We start from the raw sequence: 26,764 nt of genomic DNA, 5'->3' as shown, positions 1-26,764 counted from the left end.
ATAAATTCTCCTTTCCTGCAACATGCTCTTTGATTCACAACAGCAGCATTACAGCAGTCACTGACTTGCTTTGAAGTGACCACAACACTACATTCCTTTTGCTTTATGCAAGGCACTGTTACTTCTTCCAGGGAGTGATGCTTGGTGTCATCTCCTAAGGCAGCCAGCAGGCAGGCCTTTCCAAGGATCTGTCTGTGCTACTCTGCAACACTTCTTTTCTTCAGGCTGACAACACCTCAATGAATTTGCTTCCTTTTGTTTTGTTTTTGCTAATATCTTCCTCGGTCATCCTTAGGTTATGGAATAACAAAAGTATTTGATTCTATTATTATAGGGAGCACATCTCATGAAGAAATTCATGTGGGCTGTAAAGAAGTAAGAATGGTTTAGAAAGTGAATAAAAGTGGCCTAGGAGAAGAGGGGCTGGTACCGCTGGAGCTCTACCTCTCAGTTTCATTTTGCCTCTATAGACCACTGCAAGGTTCTTGATTAAAATAGAAGGGAAAGGAATCCAACAGGAACTGATGCTGATGGTGCTGCTTAGGGAAGAAAGGTGAGTTAGATCATTTCAGGTAAGTGACACAGGGACAGCAAGAGCAGCTGTCAAAAGTCAGTCCAGCTCGGCTCCTACAAACATCCATTGTCCAAACAGCTCTCGGTGCACCTGGATCCTGCGCTATTCACACCATCAGCAACACAGTGCTGGTGCACAAGACAGGCACGTGAATAAAATTATGTTTTCAGCTAAGAGCTGACATTGAAAGATGCTCCACAAGCATTTCATCCTGTTCCCTGAGCTCTCTCTTACTGCAAGCATCTGTCCATCACTCAGGCACAATTTCCCATTTCCAAATCCCAGGCAGGCATATGCAGGAAATTCGAATCAGACTAGGTAAGTTCTGGGTCTGATGAGGAGGAGACTTCCAGGGAATGGAAAACTTTTTACTTGAAAGGACCATTGAATCAAGGCCCCCATAAAATGGCAATATTTTACTCAGTTCCTCCCTAATCCCAATTTCAGCACTTTTTATGGGATCCAGGCCATTGGCAACTAGCTCCTTTTCAATGCACCAAGATTCAAGTGTCCACCCCAGGTCCAGAGAAAGGGCACTGTCATCACAAAACTCTGTGCCACGGATATAGCTCCTGGAGCTGGACACTCAGTTACTTTGGTGTCTTAAGTCTTGCTGCATTCTTGTGTCAGATTTCCCTTGTCTGTGTGGTGACCTGCTCATACATGTGTGCCTGCACCTACACAGGTACTCCATTCTATTTCCACAGATACTCACCCTTAGGCCTGTGAAAGTCATCGAGAATCTGGCTCTTGCTCGCCAGAAACAGCCGGACAGTTCCTCAACTGTTTATGATTCTTCTGTATAAACCAGATGGGTTTTTTTGAGACAGAAGGTGCCATATATCCAGCAATCAGGGAACTCATTTGGCCCCCTGATCCCGCTGCTATCCAGCCCCACCCTTGGAGCAGTTGTTATTAGGCTGGCACTGCGTTTGGTTTTGTTGCATATACATGAACCTTAAATGATACACTGAGGGGAAATCTGCACACCAAGGAGAAAAAAAAATACTTCCTTGTTCTTCTGCCTTCTGCTATACTCTATCAAAGCCCCCAAAATAACAAACCTGCAGAAGCCTGCTGGGGAAAAATAAATTCAGGAAGATGCCACTATTTTATGGAAGGTGAGCAACTGGCAGCTACCAAGCTGTAAGCTTTCCTGGGCATACAAGCAGTTACACTGACCAATAACAGCCTAACTAAATCATAGACGTCTACACTGGCAAACTATAAACACTCAACAGCACAATTCTGGCCCATGACAGCAAACAAATACCAGGAGTTGGCATGGACATGGGCCATTCAGAACAGGCATGTTGGATTAGGTGAACAAAACCATGGAGTATTTGAGCTCGGCCCATCTCCTCCATTTGCTTTCAGTACCCTAGACCAGCCCTGGGCAAGTTTAACTTCACTGATAACAGACTTAATCTGGATTTTTATTTTTAAAGTAGTCAAACGTATTGTCATCCTTTGTAGAAAGAATGGATTACTTATTTGATACAGAACTTCTTTTACTGCTGCCAGTCTTGCTCAGGTCTCTCCACAACCCACTAAAGTGTACGCAAACCAAGCCTTTCTTGTAAATCTATCCCCTAAGCTCTCCTTTCCCTCCTTTACTGATTAGATTTCCCTTAATGATCTCCTGGTTTTGCAACCTTCAAAAGACTTTTCAGTCTGTGGTCAAACAGATACACAACGCATGACCTAACTTGGCATTCACACGTACAGACTGAAAGGGTCTTGTCGCTTTATTCTGAATCATGAGTGAAGGCAAATACTCAAGACCAAAGGATACTGATGATTGTGTTAATACAGAACCACACAACAACTGATATCCTAGAGAGAAGACTTCAGGTGGTTTTGAGAGTATTCAGATTGCTGGCCGAAAAGAAACCTGTGTCAAGCAGCAGTCACAGAGCAAATATGGTGAAACAGTGGCAAATTTCCTTTTTAAAAACTTAAAAACATGAAAACAGGCACATCAATAGGTGAAAGGGTTCTGCTGAAGAAGTTTGGGTGCTCTGTGTGCAAAACCAGACAAAACACCATTTCTCATAAAAGACATTTTCTTCAAGTGAATGGGTGTGACAAACATCCTTGGAATTACGTGGGCCTATAAAGCTACCTAATTACTTGACATACTTGCTTACAGTTGCAACAAGTCCTGTGAGTCAATACTATACATGGCAATTAGTATTACTCTATTATTTACAGTAACAGTTGTATGATGTACCGTGAAAGATCCTGGATGCAATGCACCATACACAGACAACTCACAACACAACAAATCAGTATAAGGAAATAAGTAATGGAAAAGCAGGTGAAATTGTTAGCAAGAGTGAAGTATGGTACTGTGTTCCTTTGAAAACCTCCTCCTATGGAAGTTTCTAATAAAAGTGCTTTGACCTGAATTCTGCCTGCTGAGTGAGGCAGGCAGTTACCTAGGAGTAGGTTTCTTGGCCTCTTATGTCCCTGAGCACTCCTCCAGGAGGATCCTCACGTGCTCCCATTGCATCCACATGGCATCATGGAAACCTGCTGTTAAGAATAAGCATTGGTCCTCATTGTTTAGGCAAACAGGTGCACCAGGTCTCTCATCACTGCTCTCTGTGTAAGGATACTTTCTAGCTACCAGTCACCTTATTTGGAACTGGCCCAGCTCTGTGGTAAGAGAATCTAACCCTTCTCTACCTTCTCCTATCAAAATTCAGAGCTTCCGCATGTTGGATTTTACTTCCTGCGAAGTTCACTGTAGTTTTATAGCTTTTCTTTCTTAAAAAGTTCTTACCTTGGATCTGCCTTTTCATCCAGTTTAACCTTGGAAATGGTCAAACTTTTCCTTAGAGTTATGCATAGTGTTGATTTCAGAAGCTTAATAAAAACTTGATTCAAAGAACATGGCTACACCCTAAAGACACCTAGAGGTTTGTAGCACAGAAGTTGCCCTTCCTGTCCAAGCCACTTTATCACCAACAACAGAAAGACACAACACATGCTTTCAGTTTTATTGTGGTTGCTTTATGCTATTCCCAGGATAGCAGCTGATATGAAGAAACTCGTCTCAGCAACGCTGAGAACACCTCATGACTACAGGTCTAGTCACCAATGCCTTCCTTCTCACCAGAGAAGACCTTCAGGGTGTTCATCCTGTTCACCTCAGCATGTTCCTGTGGTTTCTTGTGCTGGCTCATCTCACAAGAATGTGGTTTTGGTATGACCCTCCTCCAGACCTAACAGTCAAGAGCACCACCCCCTCAAAAGCAACAAATAGCAGCTTCCTTCCAACTTGTGACCAACCTCACAACTTGGCATCTCACAACTTGCTCCTTCCTTTCTTAACCTTCAGCAGCAGAACATTTTAACTAGTTTTACTTGGATTATAGGCATTCTGATCTTCTTGAGTCTTTTGCTTTCCACCAGCTCCTCAAACTCACTAAGGGTCCTCTCCTCTCTTGCTGCGATATACATTGTGGTACGTAGCAGCAACAGTCAGGATAGGCTGTATGGGCTCTATGGAGGCCTGGGCTGAACTGAGTGGATGTAAAGTATCAACACTTGATGCATGAAACTCACTGATACTCCCCCTTTCCTGCTTACCTCTATTCTTTAGGGAGACTTGAACAGTTGTGAAAGATAGAGCCAGAATCCAGATCACCCTTTCTAAAATCATGAATAAGATGTATTCACAGTTGCCCTACAAGTTTTATCCCACAGAAGGGTTATTTAAGTGAGCTCTTTTGTAAGCAAAAAATCCCTACAGCAAGGTCTTTCATGTGATTCAGTTAGTCATGTACCCAACTTGAGAATTTACTCTTGCATAACATTAATTACAGTCAGCTGCATAAGCAGGCTCTTTCTCACCAATGTCATACCCAGCATCAGTATCCATTTGGTGATCTTGAGTAAGAGATGATAATCTCACTTGCAAGCACTAAGTAGGTAAGCTGTTTCAGCCACTGAAAAAATAGCTAAGTGGAAGAGTTAGTGAGCTTACAACTACTGTGAGCACTAGTGTGGAGGTGAATTTACACAGACCCTGGTAACACCCAGCCAGTCTTTTCTGTGCTAAAAGCTGGATCTAGCAGGTGAGGAGAGGAAGAGCAAAGCACAGAATGAGAACAACAGCTTCAAAATATTAACAGGACTCCACTGGGGAGATCAGAACTTTGGTATGTGATTTCAAGTTCTGGGGTGCCGCTGTTCATTGGTACTTCACATGTGGCACAAACAGAAAAATGGCTTTAGAGGTTCAACAGCTGCTCTGGGTTTCTGAAGGCATGGATGCTTCCTTAGCCAGTTCCATCAGAAGTAACCAACCAGGCAGGAAAAGAAAGCTGTTTTCAACTTCCAGCACTTCACCTTTAGGCAAGGACGCAGTCTGCAAGTGTGAGGGTGGATGTAAAAAGCAGCATCTCTCTGGCTCACTAACTGACTCTCCTCATGGTTTTAAGTGCTCTGGAAAGAAACTTCTTGAGCAATGTACTGGGTGTAGGTGGCAAGGGGTTGGCAGTGGGGTGAGCTGCAGGGTTGCGTCCACTGGAAGTAGCCAGGACGGCACCATATCAAACACAACTGCTTCTAACCGTCTCTAATGGACCAACTGCATGACACAGCTGAGCACCTCAGCCAAGATGGTGACACCTCCGAGAAAATGTATTTAAGAATAGAGAAACATCATAGAGAAGAAAGGGGAGTGAAAAACAGCAGTACAAATGCCAGTCAGTGAAGGCAGAGGGGAAAGAAGTGCTCCAGGCACCAGAGCAGAGATTCCCCGGCAGCCCATGGGAACCACCCTACTGGAGTATGTGGATACTTCCTAAAGGAACTGCTTCTCCTGGACAGCCCGTACAGGAGCTTTATCTTCTCCCCGTCCTCCTTAGGAAGGGGAGTGAGAGCCAAAAGCAGCAGTGAGGCGGGAATCACCTAGTGAGGTGAGCATCTAGCAGCAGGCCAAGGTCAACCCACAACAAGTTGTTTCATACATACGTTTAAAAGAAACCTAAAATTCATCAGTTTACATTAAGCATTTGCCAGAACAGAATTTCAGACCTGGATCTGCCTAAAGCTTTCAGAGAAGCTTAAGAGCTTCTGAGAGAATGATTTCACATTTTACCACTTCTTCCTATTCCCAAAATGCGACACGGGCAAGGCTTTCGAACACTCATTTACTATCTATATGTTGTTTGCAGAATTACAGGGAAGAATAATTTTGAATGCAAAAATATAATATCAAAAATCTTATATACAAGAACAAAACACACCAACAAAAGGCTGCTCACAGAATTAACATCCAGTCCTTCGGTCACCAGTTAAGAGGAAACTCCTTTAGGGTGAGTTTTCAATGATGATAGTAAAGTCTTTTTTTCCTTTTTTTTTTGTTTTTTTACCCTTACCCCCCAAAAAGGAGACAACCATTAAAAATAGTAATGTCTAAAACAACATTATTTAATTCTTAGCCAGGCACCTGAAGATTCGGCTTTGAGCATATTCTGAAATCAGCAGTCATCAGAGGAATCCAGCTTCATGGAGGCACCAGTGACGGAGTTTCTGAAAGCGTCCTCCGAGCTGCGATACGCAGACATCTGGGGCAGCCTCCAGACTTGAAGCATGCTTTGTGAAAGCATGTTTTGCACTCTGTTCATACATACAGCAGTTCAACATTCAGAAAAAATGAATGAAAATAGAAGAAGAATCAATGGCTGAGTTCCTTGAAGGATGTTCTATCTAGTTAACCCAAGTATAAAAAGTATACCAGGGACAACCACCACCACTGCAGTATCTATGATTAAACATTTTTCCAAGATTCACAGGATTTACAATGAACAAGATCTGATACAGCAGCAGTATAGCACTGTCCCATGCTCTCCCTCATGCACAGACCCCAAAAAATTAGCCTCCTCCTGAAGCCATAGTTATGTTCAGGCAAGTCCCTGGCTTTACTCTCTGAATGCACCGGTGCAAGACAGCTGCCACAGCCTGGTTTTCAAATACACATGCTGTCAGTGAAGCAAGTTCTCAATGTTTTCCCTGAATAAGTCTGAACACTTTTACACACCAACATCCTCCCTAAGGAAGAAAGAAAAATGTTTGGTCTGGAACATACCTGTGCATCTTCTGCATTTGGCAATCTGATGTGGAAAGAGCAGATCTGCGCTCTGACAGAATTCACAGATAAACCCCTTTGCTTGACAGAGCTACAAGGACAGCAAAAGAGTTGATTTACTTTTAATCTAAGAAAAAAGTATTCGGGAATGTTAGCAGGAATATTCCTCACACTAGCAGCTACAAGGACATCAAGAGCCTTGGCTTCTTACCTCACAGCTGTCCACATGGGAGGTGGAGCTCTTCAGAATGTCTTTGAGAAGAGGCAGTAATTGCCCTCGTTTGATCTTCACCAGATCATCCAGTGAAAAGAGATGCAGCTCCTCTGTCAGATGGCTGGGAACCTGTTCAAATTCTTTCAGTACACTGCAAAGAGAAAGGAAAATTGAGTCTCAAGAAGTTGCTATTCTAGTATAGTTGAAGAATAAGCCTCTTCTGCTTCTCTAGTCACCCAAGGATCACACAAAGCAAGCTCATGCTAAAGCCTACCTCACCTCCCAGTTTGAGATCACACATCTACCTATTAGCTATGCCCACAGTTTGGGGAGGTGAATACCACAAACCTTTAATTTACAGCAACAAGCATGGTCATGTTTTGGTATTTTCCATTTCTGGTCACTACTTTCATCTGAAAGTGTTTATAAAATAAACTGAACTGAGCATTATGACCGATTTCTGCAAGAAATCTTTAAACCCTCAAGGAACACATTGGTTAATTTTCTTATTTTTTAAGACAAATCATCTTGCAGATATACAGGAGTATCTTTGACCTTTTAACTATGAATGAAAACCTAAAAGAGACAGAGCAGGAAAGAAAATACACCTAACAAAAAAACATTTAACATTTAAACCCAGATGTCTAAATATGGTACAAGAAAAAAAGCCACCACATACAACATGTTTTTCACTCAACATCTGCATGTAACAGAAGGAAGTTTTAATATCATTAGAGAAAATTCTGACAACAACTCGTTTAAATCTGCACTCAAATGTATCTAGAGAAGAAGGTTCTATAAGAAGGTTCCACATGCATTCTAATGAATTTTTTCATGCACAATCACTGCCCATACCTTTCTCCAAACCTGCAGGTTTTCAAAAGCTTTTTTAAATGAAAAAGCTGTTCTTGCACCTCCTACAAGATAAAGGGGGAAAACAAAATAATTTTTAAATTACCAATGGCTCCACGTCAGCACACCAAGATGCTAGACCCAAACCTGTGTAAGAACAGGTAAGCGTCTCCTCAGCCAAAAAGAGAGCAGACGACAACTTTAAATCTTCAACAGAAACCCTTCCTCAGTTAGGAGGTACAATTCTTAGGTGAGCCAAGGGTGTTTTCTCTAATGGCCCACAAACTTATGAAGTCAATCAAAACTTCTGGAGCTTCCCAACAGCCAATTGCCAAGTAAATATTTATTGCAGAAGCCCAGCTCCCCTCCATGAACTCAAATAGAAAACCAATGAGGAAACATCTCCCAGCCTCTGGCATAAGTTGGAAACCTCTCCCTTCTCCTTCTTCATCTGAAGGGAGAGAGGGCAAATCCCAGAAGCTGTGACAGGACAAGTCTAAGTGCAGAGAAATCAACTTTGCATCTTTCCCATGCAGACCATGGCAAAGGACAACCTGCCCTAAGGAGTTCTTCCCACAGACCCACAAATTCCCAATAAAAGGCCACACTTACCCTCACCCTGTCCATTTCTTTACTTTTTGTGTAGAGGGCTTTGTTAATACAGGAAACATTGAAAATTGGGTGCTGCCATATGCTGTCCAGGAGATGTTTGGAGAAGTTGCATACATAGTATTTTTTGAAGTCCCACTTCAAAAGTATTCGGGCAGGAATGGGAGACTGGGCATAGCTGTGGCAGCAGTCACAGAAGTATTTCCCCAGGTAGTCACAGTAACGGAGTCTCCTGATATATTCTGCAGGTAAAGAGCAATGAAGTTGTGAATATTTCTAATACTTACAGGACATACCTCTTGTCTGTATGCCTATTCTGCTTAAATAACTCTGATATACTGGAGTGAGGGGCTAGGGATTATTCTTATATGTAGGGGGTTTTATTATAGTGATAAACACATGCACAAGGTCTGTACTGTGCATTAGAAGAGAAAGCTTTCCTCATTTCCACATCTGTCAAGCTGATTATCAACATAAGATCAGAGAAACCATTGCCACTTTACCTGCAAAAAGGAGATATAAGATAAAACACACAACAAAACACTTCCACCAAATGAAAAGACAAACTGATCCTGGAGTCACACTTGTGTAATACTCTTCATATAAAGAGTCTGTGGATTTTTCCCAGCTATATCAGCATCCAAGGTTGCTGACACTTTACAGGCCATCACAAATGCTGCTTTTTTTGTGAGCGGCAGCACAAGAAGTGTGGAAAGCCACTTCAAAGATTTCTTAGGTAAGATCTGGCTATCAGACCTGTAAGTCATCACGCTTTCAAGCAGTTCTCACAAAGTATCACAAATAAAACGCGATTAGAATTTTGTGATCAAGATCTAAGGGGAAAAAAAAACAACAACGTTTTTCACAAGAGCAAAAGCACACATCCCATAAGCCTGCATAAAACTTCCTTAAAGTCTCTCAAAAGATATTTTTGGAAATGTGTAAATTGGCACAGAGAAGAATTATAAAAAGAAAACATTAGAAGATGTAGCACCAGCACTATCTAGCCTGGAAGCTTGATTGATTTCTTTTTTTTTTTTTTTAATAGCTTTTCCTGTTTTTTTTTCCCCTGAATTTTCACTGTGTATGAGAAGGATATCTATCAAGCACTGCATTCTGTCCACAAGGAGAAACTCCAGGCTGTGGTAAGATCCCACTGCCTGTTTTATTGCAGGCACATCTAGCAATGAGATTTTTCCCTTAGCTCAGATAATTATACAATGGTGATACATCTGCTGGTGAAGATTACAGCCTGATTAATAGCAATGGATTTATTAGTTTTTTAATTCCTTTCAATAATACTTACTGCTTTCTATTGGGGTTCCACAGCCAACACACGTAAAGTTCTGGGCAGCCACTACTGCATCTCTCCTGAATACAGAGGCAAATAGTTACATCTTTCAGCATGGAAAACACAGTTTAGTTCATATTCTCCAAAAGTGCAAGAGAACTAAACTGGCACCAGTGAAAGTGTCTAAATTACCAATTACTGCTTCTAAATATGGCTTCTTGCAAGAATTAGATTATCTTCCATTTCTTAAGTTGGTGTCCAAACCTAGGAGGGTGTAGGAGGGGGAAATCCACCTCTGTAACTGAAAAAGCAACCTGACCTGCAGTGACAGGGAATTAGCCAGTCTGCCTACTGTGTGCATTTGACAGCACTTTATGCGTCAAGACAGTAGTTTCCCCAAACATGACCTGTTTTCTCCTCACTTTCTGAAAACCTCCTACCCGTAAAATATCAGCAGGCAAGTGGGGAAACTCTTAAGAATATTCTCCAGATAGTCTCACACAATTTTTTAGGAGTCCAACTAAGCATGCTGCCACTGTAACACCACACAGAGTTATGTACTATCACATGTAAAAATTCACATGCCACATTAATCAGGACGTGCCAAGAGGAGGGAAAAAAAGATGCCATCTGCTTTCTAGCGAAGTTGGTGACAGACACTGCAAAAGGCTGTGCCATGCACTAGTTCTAATCTTAGGTTCTACACAATCACCCAGGCTCCCTCCATCAACTTCAGCAGATTTCAGACAAATCCCCATGCTGTACTAAACGATAATGCTCAGATGCCCTAGACTTACTTGACTGAAGGGTGAATATTAAATATAATCTGTGATCTTGGTGGGGCCCATCCAGAAGATCCTCTTAATTTGGATACAATCTTTATTTCTTCAGCCAGATTCAAACTGGACTCAAGCTCTCTGGGAAGCTCTTCTTTCAGCATAGACTGTTGGAAGAGACAGACTGGTGAAGGTGAGCAGCCCATCAGCTGGACATGTGTTAAATGTTTAATACCTGAAGATTTTAAAGTTCAGGTTTCATCTGCACGTAGTCTCCTCTCGGTTAAATCCCCTTGTATCACAGAATGGTTAGGGCTGAAAAGGACCTTAAGATCATCTAGTTCCAACCTCCCTGCAATGGGCAGGGACACCTTACACTAGACCATGTCACTCGAGGCTCTGTCCAACCTGGCACTGAACATTGCCAGGGATGGAGCATTTACCACTTTCTCTGGGCAACCCATTCCAGTGCCTCACCACCCTCACAGTAAAGAAATGTTCTAAAAATTTAGCTAAAATAAATGAATAAACTGTAAGTACTCGAGGGTTTTCAGGGGGTTTTTGTTTAAGTTTTTAAATGCAGCTTCCCCCTTTCCCTAACAGTGAAGCAGCTGCAGTAAGACAGTGATTATTTAGAGAACCAAATAAAGAGCCTGCTGTTTTCAGCTCAGACTCACTCTCTGCTTTGATGAGCTCAGGCAACCAGATAGTTGAACTGCAGAGTCTGTCTGCAACCAGTGTCTTCTGAAAGCTCTGCACAGCTCCTGGGCTGTTGCTTCAGCAGAATTGCTGACTGGTTCAAAAGATGATCTGAAAGTGAAGCAATACAGACAATATAGTGAAATACAATACAAGCAATACAGTGAAAAATGGCAGCATATCATCAGCAGCTCCGCTGCCTCTTCTGCATCCCTGAAGAGTTTTCTCCCATCCCTTCACTCCCATGCCCTTGCTTTGATACACCCACGTGCTCGCAGAGCCACAGCCACCAGCCTCCAGTGAGGCCCAGGGACCAGAGAAATGCTCAGCTAAGCCAACCACCAGACATTTGCTGCCAAGCAGCATTCCTTGCCCTTCCTTGGGAGGCCAAATTTACCACTCCCACACCTTTCACCACCCCAGCCAGAGGAGTAACCAGGAAGCTGGTGCAGCAGAAAAGGTAGTGCCACCAGGCTATTACAGAAAAGATACACAGCAGTACCTTTCATCTGGGGTGACAGACAGATTTTCAAGGTCTTCAAGTTCTGTGGTAAAGGAGAAAATTTTATCAAGCCATCTAAGAAACAAAGCTTCTGTTACTCAGCATTGTTTTACATCTACCTACTGTGTTATCATGGTGTCAGCTTCAAATATATTCAGCTTTACAATACTCTTGCTGGCTGTGGGAAATAACCTCAGCCCTAGTTGTAAACAGGCATAAGAAGTCTATCTCCTCTGCAGATCTGATATCTGCTGATGAAGAGCACTCCCTGACAGCTATGCATCATATCATCACCTTAGCCTCCCTTCAAGAGCAGGAGAAACGGTAAGGAGAGACTAAGTGCCTGCTAGTCCAGGTCCAACCAGACAGCACTTAATATAAGTGATCACACACAGAACTAGCAGAGTGCACCTTGATTTTTTCAGACACTGACAGATATTTGGAAACACCAATCACAAACATGCCAGCTAATGCTAGTTAGTAACAGGCGAGATGAATGGAATTAAAGCACACACTTCTTAATTATGTTTATACAGACAAAATATGCTGATGCAGACAAAGCATTCACATTGGTAGCGTTATTTCTGGCCATGCATACTGTTCTCAAGACAAACACTTCCCCATTCATACATGTCAAAATAATGCTTGCTACTGGAAGTGCAGTTTTGGCACCTAGTGATTCACTATTAGAGTGGGGAATAAGGAGGTAAAAACACCCACCCCTCAAAAAAACCCACAACAACAAAACCCCCTCAACCTCTAAAACCAAAGGGAGCAATAAAAATGCATTTGTTAACAGGACAAAATAAGATGGAGGTTAAATGTTCCTCAAGCTACTTTTAACAGTTTCTATTTCTGTAATATGTAAAAACCAGAAGATAACCAAAGAAACTCAGGACTGTCCTGCACAGAAGCAGAGCACTGGTAACTGTAAGGGGACAGAGACATTCTGCTCTAGTCTCAAAGCAGAGCTAGGGCTGCCTAAAACCTAACCAACCTGTTTAATTTGGAAATAATCATGTCCTAAATTCTCTCAAACAATGCTGCTATAGTTGGCTGAAGTTGTGCCCATTTCACACTTTGCTCACCCACATTCACTGGATTTAATCCTTAAACATAATTTCAGTCCCTACATTGAGTTTGCATGGCAAGGTTTGGCAGTGGGGGGCAACAATGGTGGCTTCTGTGAGAAGGTGGCAGAAACTTCCCCTATGCCCCAAGTCAAGTCTGTTTTGCCCATGACGGTAATCGGTGAGTGATCTCTCCCTGTCCTTATCTCAACCCACAAGCTTTTCATCATATTTTCTCTCCCCTGTCCAGCTGAGGGTGGCAGTGACAGAGCAGCTCTGGTGGGTGCCTGGCATCCAGCCAGGGTCAACTCACAACACCCTCAAACCAGCAAAGATATTCTTTTATAGAAAGGAAATCCTGCACTGGTCTGGTGTTTCTGCATGTGTTCTAGTAAGGAGTCACGCATACGTTGTTCTATCCATTTTCTCATGTTATTTCTCCTGCAGTAACATCTACTAGGTCAACAGATTTTTCCAAACAGTTAAATAGATTCACTTGAACAACAGAGTTACAATTTTAAAGTCTTACCAATAATTACATATTCATCCTCTGAGTCACTGTGGCAATGATATCTGGTAACCCCATGATGTGACGGCAGATGCACTGGGGAGGTGACAGGCAGCAGAGCACATCCTGTCCAGAACAAAGACAACACCAATTAAACTTCTCCAGCATTTATAGAGTAGCCGCCTCAAGTTATATTTGTATTTTACTGCACTTAAAACTTTAGCACACAGCCTGTATTTACAGAGCCATTTTTACATATACACAGAAAGCCAATTCTGTCATACAGCATATCCCTCAGTTTCTTAAGCTGAGAAGCTTCTAGAGACTAAACCAAAAGCTTTCACATTATCAATGATCTCTCCCCTTCCACATACAAGCACACTACTCTTTTTTGCCCAGAAGTTATGTCACTTCAGACTTGAGTTCCATTGCAAAGATACATATTACTCATGTACTGACTGAAGCACTACAATGCCAGGAGTATTTACTATCTTGCTTCAAACTACATATGAATGAATACTCCGGGCAGTTTCACTCAAATCAGTTACGTGGCCTGATCTGCATACTGCAGAAGTAAGCACAGAAAGAGCGAGCCAAGCTTCAAATCCTGCAGAAAGGGATTTAAGCAGGAAGAAAACTAGCCAACTACAGGAACTTTTATATGGAAAGTTGTGCTTGGCATGTGGCACTTAAACCTTCCATCTATGTTTTAGTTATTATAATTAGGATTTTTTGTAACATGAAAAAGAAAATGTGAGCACTCAATACGAAGAATTTGACATACAGGGAAAACTCTTGTAGCATAATGATCCCCAAGGCACAGAGCTCTCAAAAGACTCAAAGAAGATAACAGAGGATTTGGTTCCAAGCAATGCCCAAATTCATTTATTTTTTTCTTGCACAAAAATACATGGCAAAGGCTGTCAGACAACACTGCATTACAGACTAAGTAACTTGCCTTCATAACCACTGTCTGAAGAAGCAACAGAGGAATCGGACTTCTTCACTCCAGGGTAAGACGAGAACTCTGAATCAGTGTGATAGCTGCCATCTGATCCACTTGCTTCCTCCACACCCCAGGTCTCTGCTTGTTGGCTTAGGATATTACATTTCATTTTTTCTAATGATGCTATAATCATATCTGCAACAAAAAAGTGTGCGTTTTCCTGGAAGCAGGATTGAAACCCTCATTAGTACACAGCATATTTTATACTTAAGACAAAGTGAAATATACATTTTCAGCTCAAGAAATAAAAAGGTAAGGCTATCTCACCTTTCATGTGAACACCAACAAACCCCAATTCAGAGACAACATGCAAAAGGCCCAGATAAAAGTAAATTGTGTTTTCTAATCAAGGGCAAGACAATTATCTTACCCATCCATTAGATAAAAAGAAACTTGATTACATGCCTAATTGATGAATATGCATGCATTTTAGAGACACAGTCTTTTAGTTACACTGCATTATTTAGCATGCAAGTGTGAATCCTGTTAATAGGATTTAATTGCAAGTCAGTGTGTATGAGCAGTTTTGCACGCATGCTTAACATGGATGGGGCCAGAAGTGGCAAGTTTTGGAAAGATTGTAGATCTTCAGGTGTTGCGTACTAGAGAAGTTAGTAAAATGCTTTCATGCGCTAAGAATTCAGGCTGAGAAGTAGGGAAGACACAGTGAAATAGCTTACACTGTCAATTCAAGGCTGCATAGAACGTCTGTGACAAGGGTAAACAGAAGCAGAGCTCCCCTGGGATTCATACTGCATTAAATATGTAGTGCTTTCAAAGCTGCATTTCCCAGCTGGAAAACCCCTCCCCATGGTGTCCCTTTCTATTTTGCCTGCCTGGGTCACCCATTCTCCAGGAAAAGGGAATTAGTAAAAACTCACCTCTGGTACCACTGAGACATCCAGACAAACCTGGGGTCCCTGCTCCAATCCTTTGCTCCCTGTGATCTAACAGAGCATCCCACCAGCCCCACCTGAGCTACTACTGCTGGCCTGGGCACATCTTCCCAGCCCAGGCTCAGCTCAGAAGTGGATGCACCTTGGAGAGATAGGTGCACTCAAGTGCATGGATGGAAACCCTGAGAGGGCCAGGATACTCTCCCACTCTCCCCTCAACTGCATGTGTTTGCATTGTGCAAAGCTAAACCTCAATTTAAAAAAGCCTGCAGTACCTAGGGCTAGAGATTCTGAATGCAGAATAATTAAGGCTTTTTATAAAGTGGCTTACCCTCAGAAAATTGTACCATGCAACATCAGTATCCATGCACTCTGCAAGCATGAAGCTTGTAGAAGAGGAGCATGAAGACAGACATCAGAGTTTAGAAATAGCTAAAAGTTAAAAAGCACAACAGACACCACTGCTTTCTTATCACTGTTTTATTTTTCTCAAAGCAGAAATGTATAGTGTTCTATTTTTGTCCATAGCCAAATGCATTTAGAAGAGATTAATCTCCACATTAGAGAGATCCCACAAGTCTCTGTGGGTGTTTCAAGAGACTTTTTATCTTTCCCTTAACACCGACTAACAGCACTTGCTTGGTGCAGTTTCTCCAGAGTCAACTTTCATTGAACTTCAGGATATGCTATTAGAAAAATAAAGAATTGAGGAGCCTTTTTCCTTTTGGCACATAAAGAAGACACATCCTACCCTGAAGATTAAAAAAAGCCCATGTGGCACTGGTTAACCCCAAGACAGTTGCAGAGCCCAGCATATCAGCACATCCTGCTGATAGAAGCAATGATGAGTGTATCTGAGCACGCTGCACTGCAAAAAGATGGAACAGGATACAGGCACTCCTGTACTTAGCATGATTATCAGCTTTCAGCTCTACCTGCTGGTAAGCCTGTCACCCTAGGAAGCAGTACCACTGTGAAGCTCAGCTGTGACACACATACCTTCTCACTTCTCTCCCACTTGCATCAGTGGGAAGTCCCTCCTGATTATCTGGCCCATTTCCTTCCTGGCACACAACTACAATTCTCAGACTTGATGACACTAGTTTACCTTGAATTTTCAGCCTTATAAATTTCAAAGACATTATTTTACAACCCAAAAGTGTTTTGGGTTTTGTTTGGTTTTCTGTTTCAGATGCTCGGTTTTGTTTGTTAAAAAGGTAGCCTCACTCATAATGCACTGAGCTCTTGGCGTCTCTTAGCCTGTAATGATGTCAGTCCCCAGATATCTGCACAAGAGAGGTAGCTGATGTGAACTTGCCTCACTCAGTAGTTCTCACTCTGTGGTTTCTAATACACATATCTACCTTCATTGGTCTCCTGGGGCTGAAAGCATATTTTTGGTTCACACATATAGAGAAACATCAACTCCTTTCTGAAACACCTTTTCACAAAAAGCAATATTTAAAGCTAGTTTACAAATTTGTTGGTTTTGGTGTGTGATTTACTGTTTTTGTTTTGTTTTTTTTTTTGTTTGTTTTAAAATGCACTTTAGGAACACCAAGAGCTTCATATCAAACACAGAACTTCCCATTCCAACAAAATCAGTGCTGTGTACATTTTTGAAGCTCTTTTGTATTAAATGCTACTCTTCGCAATAACTATAATATTAACTCCTGTTTTCAAACTTTTCAAAAAGATTAACATTTAGCACACACAGTTATGCGTGACAGTGTTATCTTCTCAACTTTATCTTTGTTTATAAGCTCAAGTGAGCTGCCTATCTGGCCACACACCTAATACCATTTGGGTCCCTTCTCCAACTTAAAAACCATGAGAAACTGCTTAAATCACTGCAGATGTTACAGTTACTGTGCTTGTTATGTATATTGTCATTTATTCTTTTACAGCAAACTCACAGGATCATAAGCACACACACAAAAAAAACCAACACCTCTCCCTATCTCCTGATAGTAAAAGCATGAGGTAAATCCCATCCATAAGCAGGTAGTTGCAACAAATTCTACATGAATTCTAATGTAACTTTAAAGTGACTATAATGACTGTAAAGTTTGGTCTCGAAGAATGTGCTGGAAAACGATGGAATGAAAAGTGGAAGTGTAGCGTTCCAAAATATTTCCATTATTTTAAAATAATTAAAATATTTAACTAATGGATTAAGACTCAATGTAAGTGAAGCAGTAGGCATTTTAGGCTCACCCACAGAGGGGAAGAAGAGGGGAAATACAGTATTTCTAAAGATAGATCTGAAGATCTATTGGAAATTTCTGTTACTGAGAAACACCTCCTGTCATTTGGCTTTGCCGCTATAAAATGGAAAAAACAACATTATGACAATAGTCTTTGCTGTCCTCACCTTCTCCACATCTTCTGGAAGCATGCACATGTCCTGCAATGAACGATTCAAGGGTATAACACTTATGTTCAAAAGTGAAGTAGAACCTGTGGGTATAACAAGAACTTTTATTAGTTATTTCTTTCTCTGCAGCTTCCAGGATTTGCACAGGGTGATTTCCAGAAAGCAAAGCAAACTTTCTTTCACTAACTTAACACCACTGGGCCTGGAGGTTGTAGTGGAAGTTAAGAAAGATTTCTGGGCAACACATTGGCATTTGAACTATCCTGGCCACCTGAAGCATGGGTAACCACCAGGGAAGCATAGTTTAAATGCCATGTTGCGACACCACCATTGTGCTCCCAACACCAGCCTTCTCCCCACTACAGCCTGAACTGCTCCTGACAAGCACAGTCAGAACCTCAGGTTGGGATTACAGCGGGGTTCTGCAGTTTGCAACAGAGCCAGCTAACACTGCTCTCTGCTCATTCACAATTGCTGGAAGAAAAAAGAGCTGTCTGGGCTTGCAGAGAGATGCTTAAGCCTTAAAAGGTTCCCTAAATCACTGCTGGTATTATGTGACTATAGCAAGTTTGGAAAAAACTTTGCCATTCTGTTTCCATACCCCTAGGAAATCTCCCTCCTGCATCCAAATGGATCCCATACTGCACAGCAATATGTACAACTGGGGCAGACATTAGCCACAGTACTCCCAGCTTCACAGAATAGTACTTTTCCTGGCATTCGCTGCCAAGTAGGATGAACATATGAAACAAAACTCGGGTCTGGGTCCGATGCAAAAATGGTCTGGTTGCCCTTCTACTCCTGAGCACTGTTGCCTGGAGGCTGCTGGGGCTGGGGAAAGAGCTCTCAAGAGCCACAGAAAGAGGTGACCTTGATGCACGCACAGGTTAAAAGCAAGAATAAACCTTAGGAACTGCCAGTGACACACCAGCCACAACAAAGCCCCCAGAAAACATCCAATTCACCCACAGGCTCCTCATTAACAATAACGAAAGCATTTCCAGAAGGTTGCATGAGGCACTGGTAAAAGGTCTTTGTCATACCTTTAAAGGTCAAACAGGAGTTCACAGGACCACCAGAAAATCTCATTAAAAAAAAACAACAAAACACACCAAAACAAAAAAATATTAAATGCCACTGAAAAAAATTATTTCTTCTGATTTATGTCTCACCAATTTTCTGCGAGAAACAAGTGAGAAACCACCATCTCTGAGACAGCAATGGAAAGGATGACAAGTCAAGAGGTACTCTTGTATAATTCCTGCCTTAAAATGAAGCATTTTATTTCTTCTTTTTCAGTTTGCCATTTGCTTTTCCCATCCTCATAGTCCTGCACAACGAGGCCTCACTCCCCTTTGCTCCAGGCTAAGCAGTGAGTTAAATGGTTGGAAGGAAGAAGGAATGATGAAATGCATTAATTTTCACTTTGTACAGAACAGACCAAAGTCTAATGCAGACAGAGCCCACCACACAGCAGAGTGTCTAATAGGATCCTGCCTTGTGTGAAGAGTATTTTTAGTAAAACCAAGGGCAAGACTTCTCCAGTCATCTGGTTGCCATATTCCTCCATTTGCTTCCTGAAGAGCCAGCAGCATTACTGACCCAATGCAAGCTTGTGACACGTCCTACTCGTGCCAGAAGGTCGAGTCATGCACAATTTATTCGTTCTTACACACGTGCCTCAGGGTCCCCTCTGACACTGGGAACTTGGTCTGTATTCTCCAGACCTGGCTAACCAAACCTGTGTGAGTGGCGGCAGCCAGCTCCAACTGCCAGGTGCGGTTTCCTTCTCCCTGATGGGCACATCTTAAATGCAGGGACCTGACAAAACACCTAGCATAACAAAACCACTATAATCATCACCATAGTAACTGCTGACGACAGCCTAACCCAAATGACAAAGTTGTTATGAAGAGCTCCCAGTTATGCAATAGCACGTGCCTATTTGAGATCTTATAGCCAACATAAGGTATTGGAGGAGCTCTGAGTGAATAACTAGAAAGGACCAGAGCTTGGAAGTGGAGCTCACTGGAGTGTCACCACTAGGACTACAATTGACCAAAGGAGGAAGACAAAACAAAAAACCAAAACAAATAAAAACAAACCAACCACCCAGCCTTTGCCATTTTCATTTATCATACAAAGGACAGGCTAACTATTCTCCACTGTTTGCCTTCTTTCCAGTAGAAAATCAGCTGCACCATCCTTCGAAGGCTCAGTATCTAGGAAGAGCATCAGCCTTCCAATACCTGAAGAGGGTCTACAGGAAATCAGGGGTCTTTTTACAAAAGCATGTAGTGACAGGACAAGGGGGAATGGCTTTAAGATGAGAGAGTAGATTTAGATTAGATATACAGAAAAAAATTCTTCACTATGAGGGTGGTGAGGCACTGGCACAGGCTGCCCGGAGAAGCTATGGATGCCCCATCCCTGGCAGTGTTCAAGGTCAGGCTGAACGGGGCTTTCAGCAACCTGGTTTAGCAGAAGGGGGGGTTGGAACTAGATGATCTTTCAGGTAGGTCCCTTTCAACCCAAGCCATTTTGTAATTCTACGAATAATCCCTTAGGTACCGATAACACCCTTTTAAAACAAAGATGCTTCATCTCACTGTAGAGAAGGCTGTTAGGTATTAAACATGACAGGATTGTTCCCTTATTCTAGCCAAGGGGCAAGTGCCCTCCCCAGCAGCCCAGAAAGGCCGGCACACCTCATGGAGACACACACAGCCCCAGGGCCCAGCCAGCTGCTTCAGGCCATCTTGGGGGCACCATGCTGAACATCCCCACTGAACATGGCCTCACCTATAGGCCTGCACCACCCTGAGCCGCCTGCCACTGCATCAACAGGAAGCACCCTTTACCAGCAGCCCCCAGTTCGCATCTCTTTACCAAGCACATGTGGGTTATCCGTATGGCTGGTAAAAGATCCTGACCTGTATTGGATGGAGCTACGTGTCTCTGAGACTCTGGATACACTTGGAAAGGGGAAGAGGAAAAACAGTCCTGTGCTGGCACAAGCCAGTTTAATACTAATGAGAAAGGATGTTAAAGCCCTACCTCTGAATTCCCAGAATCAAAGGGCTCCCTCTCCTTCAGCTCAAACACAAGATGTCCGAGGGAGCGCCCACACCCCAATAAATCACTAGCGAACACCCAGATCCACACTGTGCACTTTTGGGAGAAGGGCAGTAGTAAAGACAAGATGAAGGTGGTGCAAGCCTCATCCAGTGGATGTTCTACATTGCTCACAGCTCAGCAATTTTTACATTTCACCAAAGATTCCATATTACAGAAGCATTTCTACATCATGAGACAATCTACTGCAAGCACGAGTGTTTCCTGTATCAGGAACCACAGTCCAACTCTCTGGTTCTTTGGTTTTTAAGCTCTTTCTCCCCACTCTCCCTTCTTGAATGACAGCATTTACCTAATTCGCAATCACCATAAACAAAGCCCATTTCAGTTAAAGTTGTCTTTCCTAGCACAGAAATCTTAAAACAAAAATGGACTTGTAAAGTTACCTGTTTGATTGACTGGCTCTGACTGGGAACGTCTACTGGGAGAACTGCTGTCACTGTTGCTGATAGGCACAGGCTCCAAAGCATCAGGGTATGTCAACAGATCTGCTGGCTTATCAACAGTTGAATCAGAAAGAAACCTTGTGAAAGTCAGCTCCTGTCTGGGGGAGGTATAACATTCTCTGCCAGAATGCAAAACAGCTGATGTGACAGTGCCTCCTGTTAACGTCACCTGGGTAAAGCAGTCCTGCCTCAGAGGGGACATGTCCGAAAGACTGAAACTATTCAAGGAGGAAGCAGCAGGATCATCATCAGAGGAACGGAAACTAAAGAAAGTATCCAGTGAAGGTTTAGAGGAATCACAGCACGTGTTGTCCCAACATGCCTGGTGCCTTGTAAACCGAATGTCTGTTTGTGTACAGGCAGCGCTGTAACGTGCAGAATCACTGTCACTGTCATCATGGCTATCCCCAGCACTGCTTTCTTCCCACTGTTCCACATCACTGTCGGGATGTTTGGCTCCTTGCATTGTGGTCTGCTCCAGCACCAAAGAGGGCTTCAAACCAGATGCAGTTAAAACAGACACTAGAATGTCTTTGATAGCTTCAGCACTGTTTGGGTATGATCCAAAATTCCCAGCATGTCCAATCACTGCTGGTCTTGAATATTTGTCTGTTCAGGAAAGGAAGAACAGAGAGATTAGGAAACAATCCTAAGAAAAGATTAATTTAAAACATAAAATACACATTATTTTTGACATATGTGAGGAGACAGGAAAGAGCCGAATTCAAACACTATTCTCTGCTGCCTCTTACTGCAAGAAAGCTCTTGTTTTCTGCAGTCTGGAAGCAATTCCATCATTGATAAGGCTAGGTAATAAACAAACAGTAAAGTATGCTGCTGCTAGCCAAATACAATTAGTTAAGCTTTAATGGTGACTGATAGCACGCTCAAAAACATCATTGTTCTACAAAACTGGATGAGGTACTGGTACTGGTTCCACTGCCAGGATAAGAGAAGGTCACATTATAGCAAGATATATAGCGGATCAATATAGCAGGAAGAAAACAAAAAATAGACACTTAGGAATTAAAGGTCATGTGCTTGCATGTTTTAGTTCAGTCAGACACTCCTCACATGGAAAAGGCTAAAGTAACTTTCAGTCCACTATGCATAGGGGTGGCAACATTTACATGAACCCATAAAGAAAAACAGCTGTCACACCAAGTTCATTGTAATATAATGTTCTGAAGGAATCAAAAGTACCACCTGCCAAGATTCTGTGACCTACTACAAAGATGTAGTTCAGCTGAAAAGGGGCAAACTGCTTTTAGTGGCAAACATTGCAACATTAGTATGAAGTAGAAGTGGACACTCACAGGAACTGCAATCATCCAGACAATGGAGAGATGAGACACAAAGTCTGTGTTCAAGAAGAAGCTACAGACCACATAACAATGAAGTTAACAACTGTCTAGAGAAGATAAGCAGGTTGTAAAACTCTAAGAATAGATACAATCAAGAAGATGCGTTTCCAGGACAAAGAACTTCCAGTTAGGTCCAGGAGGAACGTTAAACACTGCTGGTGAAAAAAAGCTAGTAAGTCTTGCAGCCTACAGACTTTGCCCACAGGTTGCTCTCCCTGGACATCTCTCAATGGAAATCAGTAAACCTCTCCACAAGTTACTCATCTGGAAGCCAGCATGCACTCAAATTACATAATAAGAAAGTTTACTAATGAAGGTATGAAAACAAACAAACAAACAAAAAAAACCACATACTTTGGAAAAGCAAGTCTGTATAAAGCGCACTCCCTGTCAAAAGGCAGCTGAAGAAGTTATTACCAACGTCACACATCAGCTATACTGCACAAGCTGCTAGCAGTTCTGTTGTAGTAAAGCCAAGCCAAAATTAGCTGAGTTCATCAGCAACTGGGATCAGTCACCTGCCATATCAGGAGAAAGCTGTTGCAGAAATAGCAACAAAACAGCATATTTCACTGGTTGCATTTGCAGAGAAATACCTTGCCAAAGTAGCCAGCCATAGCAGTATAAGGGCAGGAAAAGGAAAATAAGAGCTAGCTGACTTTAAAACATATTTTGATGTTTTCATTAAAATAAAGCAATTTTGGTAGCTATTGATATTTAAATGTCAGAGGAATACCTTAACCTGGGTTGCAGACTGCATGTTTTCTGTGCAAGACAAAACATTTAGTCTTACTGTCTTCAACTCTTCTGCTCTGCTCTTCTATTGCAAAGCCAAATCCACCAAAACCCACATTTTAAACTACCTCCAGAAATAGGTTAGTTCCAACAAAGAAAAAAATAAATAAATCTTAAATTGTTTTGTAATTGATATTCACGTGAGTAACTGCCATAATCTTTTAAAATCTGAGAAACCATTTCTTGTATGAACAAAGACATAAACTGCCAAGAATCATTTGAGTGGTTCAAGTACAATACGAGCACGTAAAATGCCAACATAACTAAAATGGCCAAATTACTATCTGAAAGGCAAAAACACCCATACATTCAAATTGTATAAATACACCTTGATGTTGCCCCATCTTCAAAGCCAGCAAGCAAAGCTCTCTCTCCAACCATACTATACTTGTTTAGTAACACAACCACTGATAGCTTTTGCTACCACTACAAGTACCAGCAAAGCTCCCCAGAGGGAGGCATTTTAGAACAAACTGGCATACCTGAGAGAACAGACATTTGAGGTGTCGGAGCGAGGCAGCTAATCCTTGCTGAAGAATTTGAAGAATATGCTGTCTCAGTGAACGTCACCTTTAGGCTTTCGTGGCTTAGCTACAACAAGAACACACAGGCAGACAATTTGGTTATAAGACAGCAGTAGTCAGGTAATGACACTCACAGTCATCCCAGCAGGAAGAGCACCATGCTAAGGCCTGCTGACAGTCACTTAAACACTGCCTGTATTTCTCTTTGTTTGCAAAATCCTCCAGAAGCATGCACCATCTGAAAGAACACTGGCATCTCAACTCTGCATCTTGCATTTCACTCCAGAAGGCAGGTGACCAAAGAAAGTCTCCACCATAGGAGAGCCATGCATATGTTTAAGGCATATAGGAGATACAAATGATGAATCATATGCCTATATATCTGCAAAACAGCAACAATGAAGTGGAAAAGAATTCAAGGAATCGCCAATCTGCAACTAGAAAAAAGGGGCCATTTAGATGTATGCAAACCTAAACCTGTGAAGCCCTGACTCTACAAACACTCGATGCATGTGCTGCTTGATCTCCCAGCTGTATCGACTGGTCCAAGTGTGGTCACATAATCACATCTGCCTAATTTGGTAGCACATAGCTACGTGACAGTTCATGTCAGAAACGCAGCTGACCCAGAACAAAGCAAGAAATGGCACAAATAGATAGTACTTGACCTGGCATAGAGCCTGACAGTAGAAGCTGACAAAAATTCTCAATGCATTTGAACTGACTGAGCAGGTTTATACCAGATCAGCATTTCACTTAGTACGGACATGACGCTTACGGCTTGGTATTTCTAACCCCAAAGCTGGATTTACCATATTGTCAAACCAGGTTAAGCTGAACTAGGACAAGCAGTTTAGCACAGATACCAAGAGGCTAATTCCAGCAAGGGAGTAAGATACACTCAGGACAGTGAAGCAACAGGTCTCCTCCCTAAGCTCACAAAACCTTGTGAGGGTCACATATTTGTTGGGCACGCCATCAAAAAGTACATTAACTAAGGTGTACCTCCTGCCTTCTCCCCACACATGACATGGATGAGATGTCTCCATGCAGAAGCATCTCCAGGATGCCTCTCACCCTCCCCTGCACCCTGTGGTCTCACACAAAGAAGAAGGGAGTTAAAGGGTATGCTGTCCTCTGCCACCCTGTGCTCATCTCTACATTCCACCCGTGGGAGAGTGAGGAGACTCAGCAAGCAGATCTAGTTCAGATACCCTTCAGAGTCATGGAAAGCATAAGAAATTAAACCCCACAAAGAATTCCCCTTTTAACTGAAAAACAACATTTTGAGCCAAAAATAGTATACTGAATTTCAAACATTTAGTGTTTGATTATGCCAGTGCTTAGAAAATACGCTCTTCAGTATCAGCACTTTCTTTTTCTCTCCCCCTCCATGCATTCATTTGGAGAAATGGCTTTATATATATAAATATCATATAGTTAGTATCGCTGAGTAAAGTAGTTCTTACAGGAATTCGGTTTTTATCCATTACTTTCATTTTCTTTTTAATGGTCTTAACATCAGTTATTAACAAACTCTACTTCTTAGGACGTATCAAGTATCACAACTTGACACCAGGGTACATGTAACTACTTTATCAGTAAGAGTAAATGTTAAGAGTCTTAAGATTTTATCTTTTTTCTTTTTAAAATAGTACTCCCACCCCTTAGATCTTATCCGAAGCAATTAGTGTTCTGAGAATATGGACAGATAGATTCCCATTTACTCTCAAGGCTGGAACTAGATGATCTTTAAGGTCCCTTCCAACACAAATCTCCCTGATTCTGTTACAATTTCAACCATATCACAGATTAGGAAAGAGGTCCTCTAGTATTTAATTATCAAAATATGAAAAAAAAAATCACAAACCAAGAAATTAAGGAGCATGTATAAGTAAATATTACAACAGAGGTGAGTGAAAAGTACCACAACATGCTGCCATAACTAATAAACCCCACTATGACGTCTTTCATAGCACAAACGAGTCAGCCTTTCTCCCCTCAACACTGGGAATGTATTTCCAACATTAACTCTATAATGAAACCTCCAGCATTTCAAGTATTTACCACGACCCCTGGCAAGTCAAAGCTCTTTCTTGAAAGAAGCTCCCGCGGCTAAAAGGTAAACACTGAGCCTCCACTGCGCTGCCCTCTTCCTTACCTTTTCAGTGCTGGGGTGCTTGAAGACTCCCGGTCTCCTATAGCTGGCCAGAGGTACCGCGTGGAGAGACATGATGGGGCAGCATTCCTGGTTTGTTCTTGTTTTTCAGCACCTGGAAGCGATAGAGAAGAAGAATTACAATCGCCGCCACGTTAACCGCGATTCTCCATGTGTTTTCCAGGCTGTACATCTCATACTGGGAAGTGTTTGCGGTCTCGGCTTTGGCACGCTTATAAGCTTACAGAAAAGCAGAGCTCAGCAGCAATGGAATTCCGTGTTAAAGAGACAAGAGTTTCCAACGGAAAAAAAAAAAAAAACAAAACCAACAAAACAAACAAAAACCAAAAAACACAAACAACCGGGAACGCCTACCACAGGCATCAAGGAAGGTATTGATCCGTTTGTTGTGAAAGGAAGAGAGGGAGCGGACTTGGCAGCGCCGGGCCCCGTAGCAGTGGGGCTGCTCCCTCCCTTCCACCGGTGACTGGGCAGGGGAAGGCACCAGCCGTGAACAAAACCCGAAGCCGTCGTCCCGGCACGGCACTGGGAAGCCGCGTATCCCTTACCATGGAAGCGCCCAGCCCGCCGGGCAGCTTCGGAGAGCAGCAAACCCTGAGAGAAGCACCCCAACACTAACAGCACCCCAACACTAACAGCACCCCAACACTAACAGCACCCCAACACTAACAGCACCCCAACAGCATCCCGCCGCCCGCAACACGCTCCCTGCCACGTACCGGCCTCCCGCCCGCAGCCGCCGCACCTGGCTCCCCCAGCCTGCGGACAGGGCTGCCGTACCCGGCGGTCACGACACAAGTCCCACAACCTCCAGAGCAGCCCGCCACCCTCTCGGGGGGAGAAA

At 42.6% G+C, this 26,764-nt stretch overlaps 1 protein-coding gene across 1 annotated transcript; it reads right to left on the bottom strand.

The window, feature by feature from the left end:
- Window positions 1–5,722: 5,722 nt before the first annotated feature.
- On the bottom strand, window positions 5,723–26,212 carry RUBCNL (rubicon like autophagy enhancer). The gene is made up of 15 exons (XM_062607371.1): window positions 25,903–26,212; window positions 23,700–23,808; window positions 20,999–21,667; window positions 17,475–17,560; window positions 14,157–14,364; window positions 13,220–13,324; window positions 11,621–11,663; window positions 11,097–11,229; window positions 10,441–10,586; window positions 9,659–9,723; window positions 8,356–8,594; window positions 7,747–7,808; window positions 6,889–7,042; window positions 6,678–6,768; window positions 5,723–6,208 (listed from the first exon to the last, which is right to left on the bottom strand). Exons 1-15 carry the CDS (start codon window positions 25,972–25,974, stop codon window positions 6,096–6,098), a joined length of 2,295 nt encoding a protein of 764 aa, XP_062463355.1. The 5' UTR covers window positions 25,975–26,212; the 3' UTR covers window positions 5,723–6,095.
- Between the last annotated feature and the right edge of the window lie 552 nt (window positions 26,213–26,764).

The sequence above is a fragment of the Pezoporus occidentalis genome, unplaced genomic scaffold (assembly GCF_034315485.1).
Source record: "Pezoporus occidentalis ecotype Australia unplaced genomic scaffold, CSIRO_AGI_Poc_V1 ctg122, whole genome shotgun sequence".
Classification (NCBI taxonomy): domain Eukaryota; kingdom Metazoa; phylum Chordata; class Aves; order Psittaciformes; family Psittacidae; genus Pezoporus; species Pezoporus occidentalis.
The sequence above is the reverse complement of the archived record's forward strand: the minus strand, read 5'-3'. Positions and strand labels throughout refer to the sequence as shown.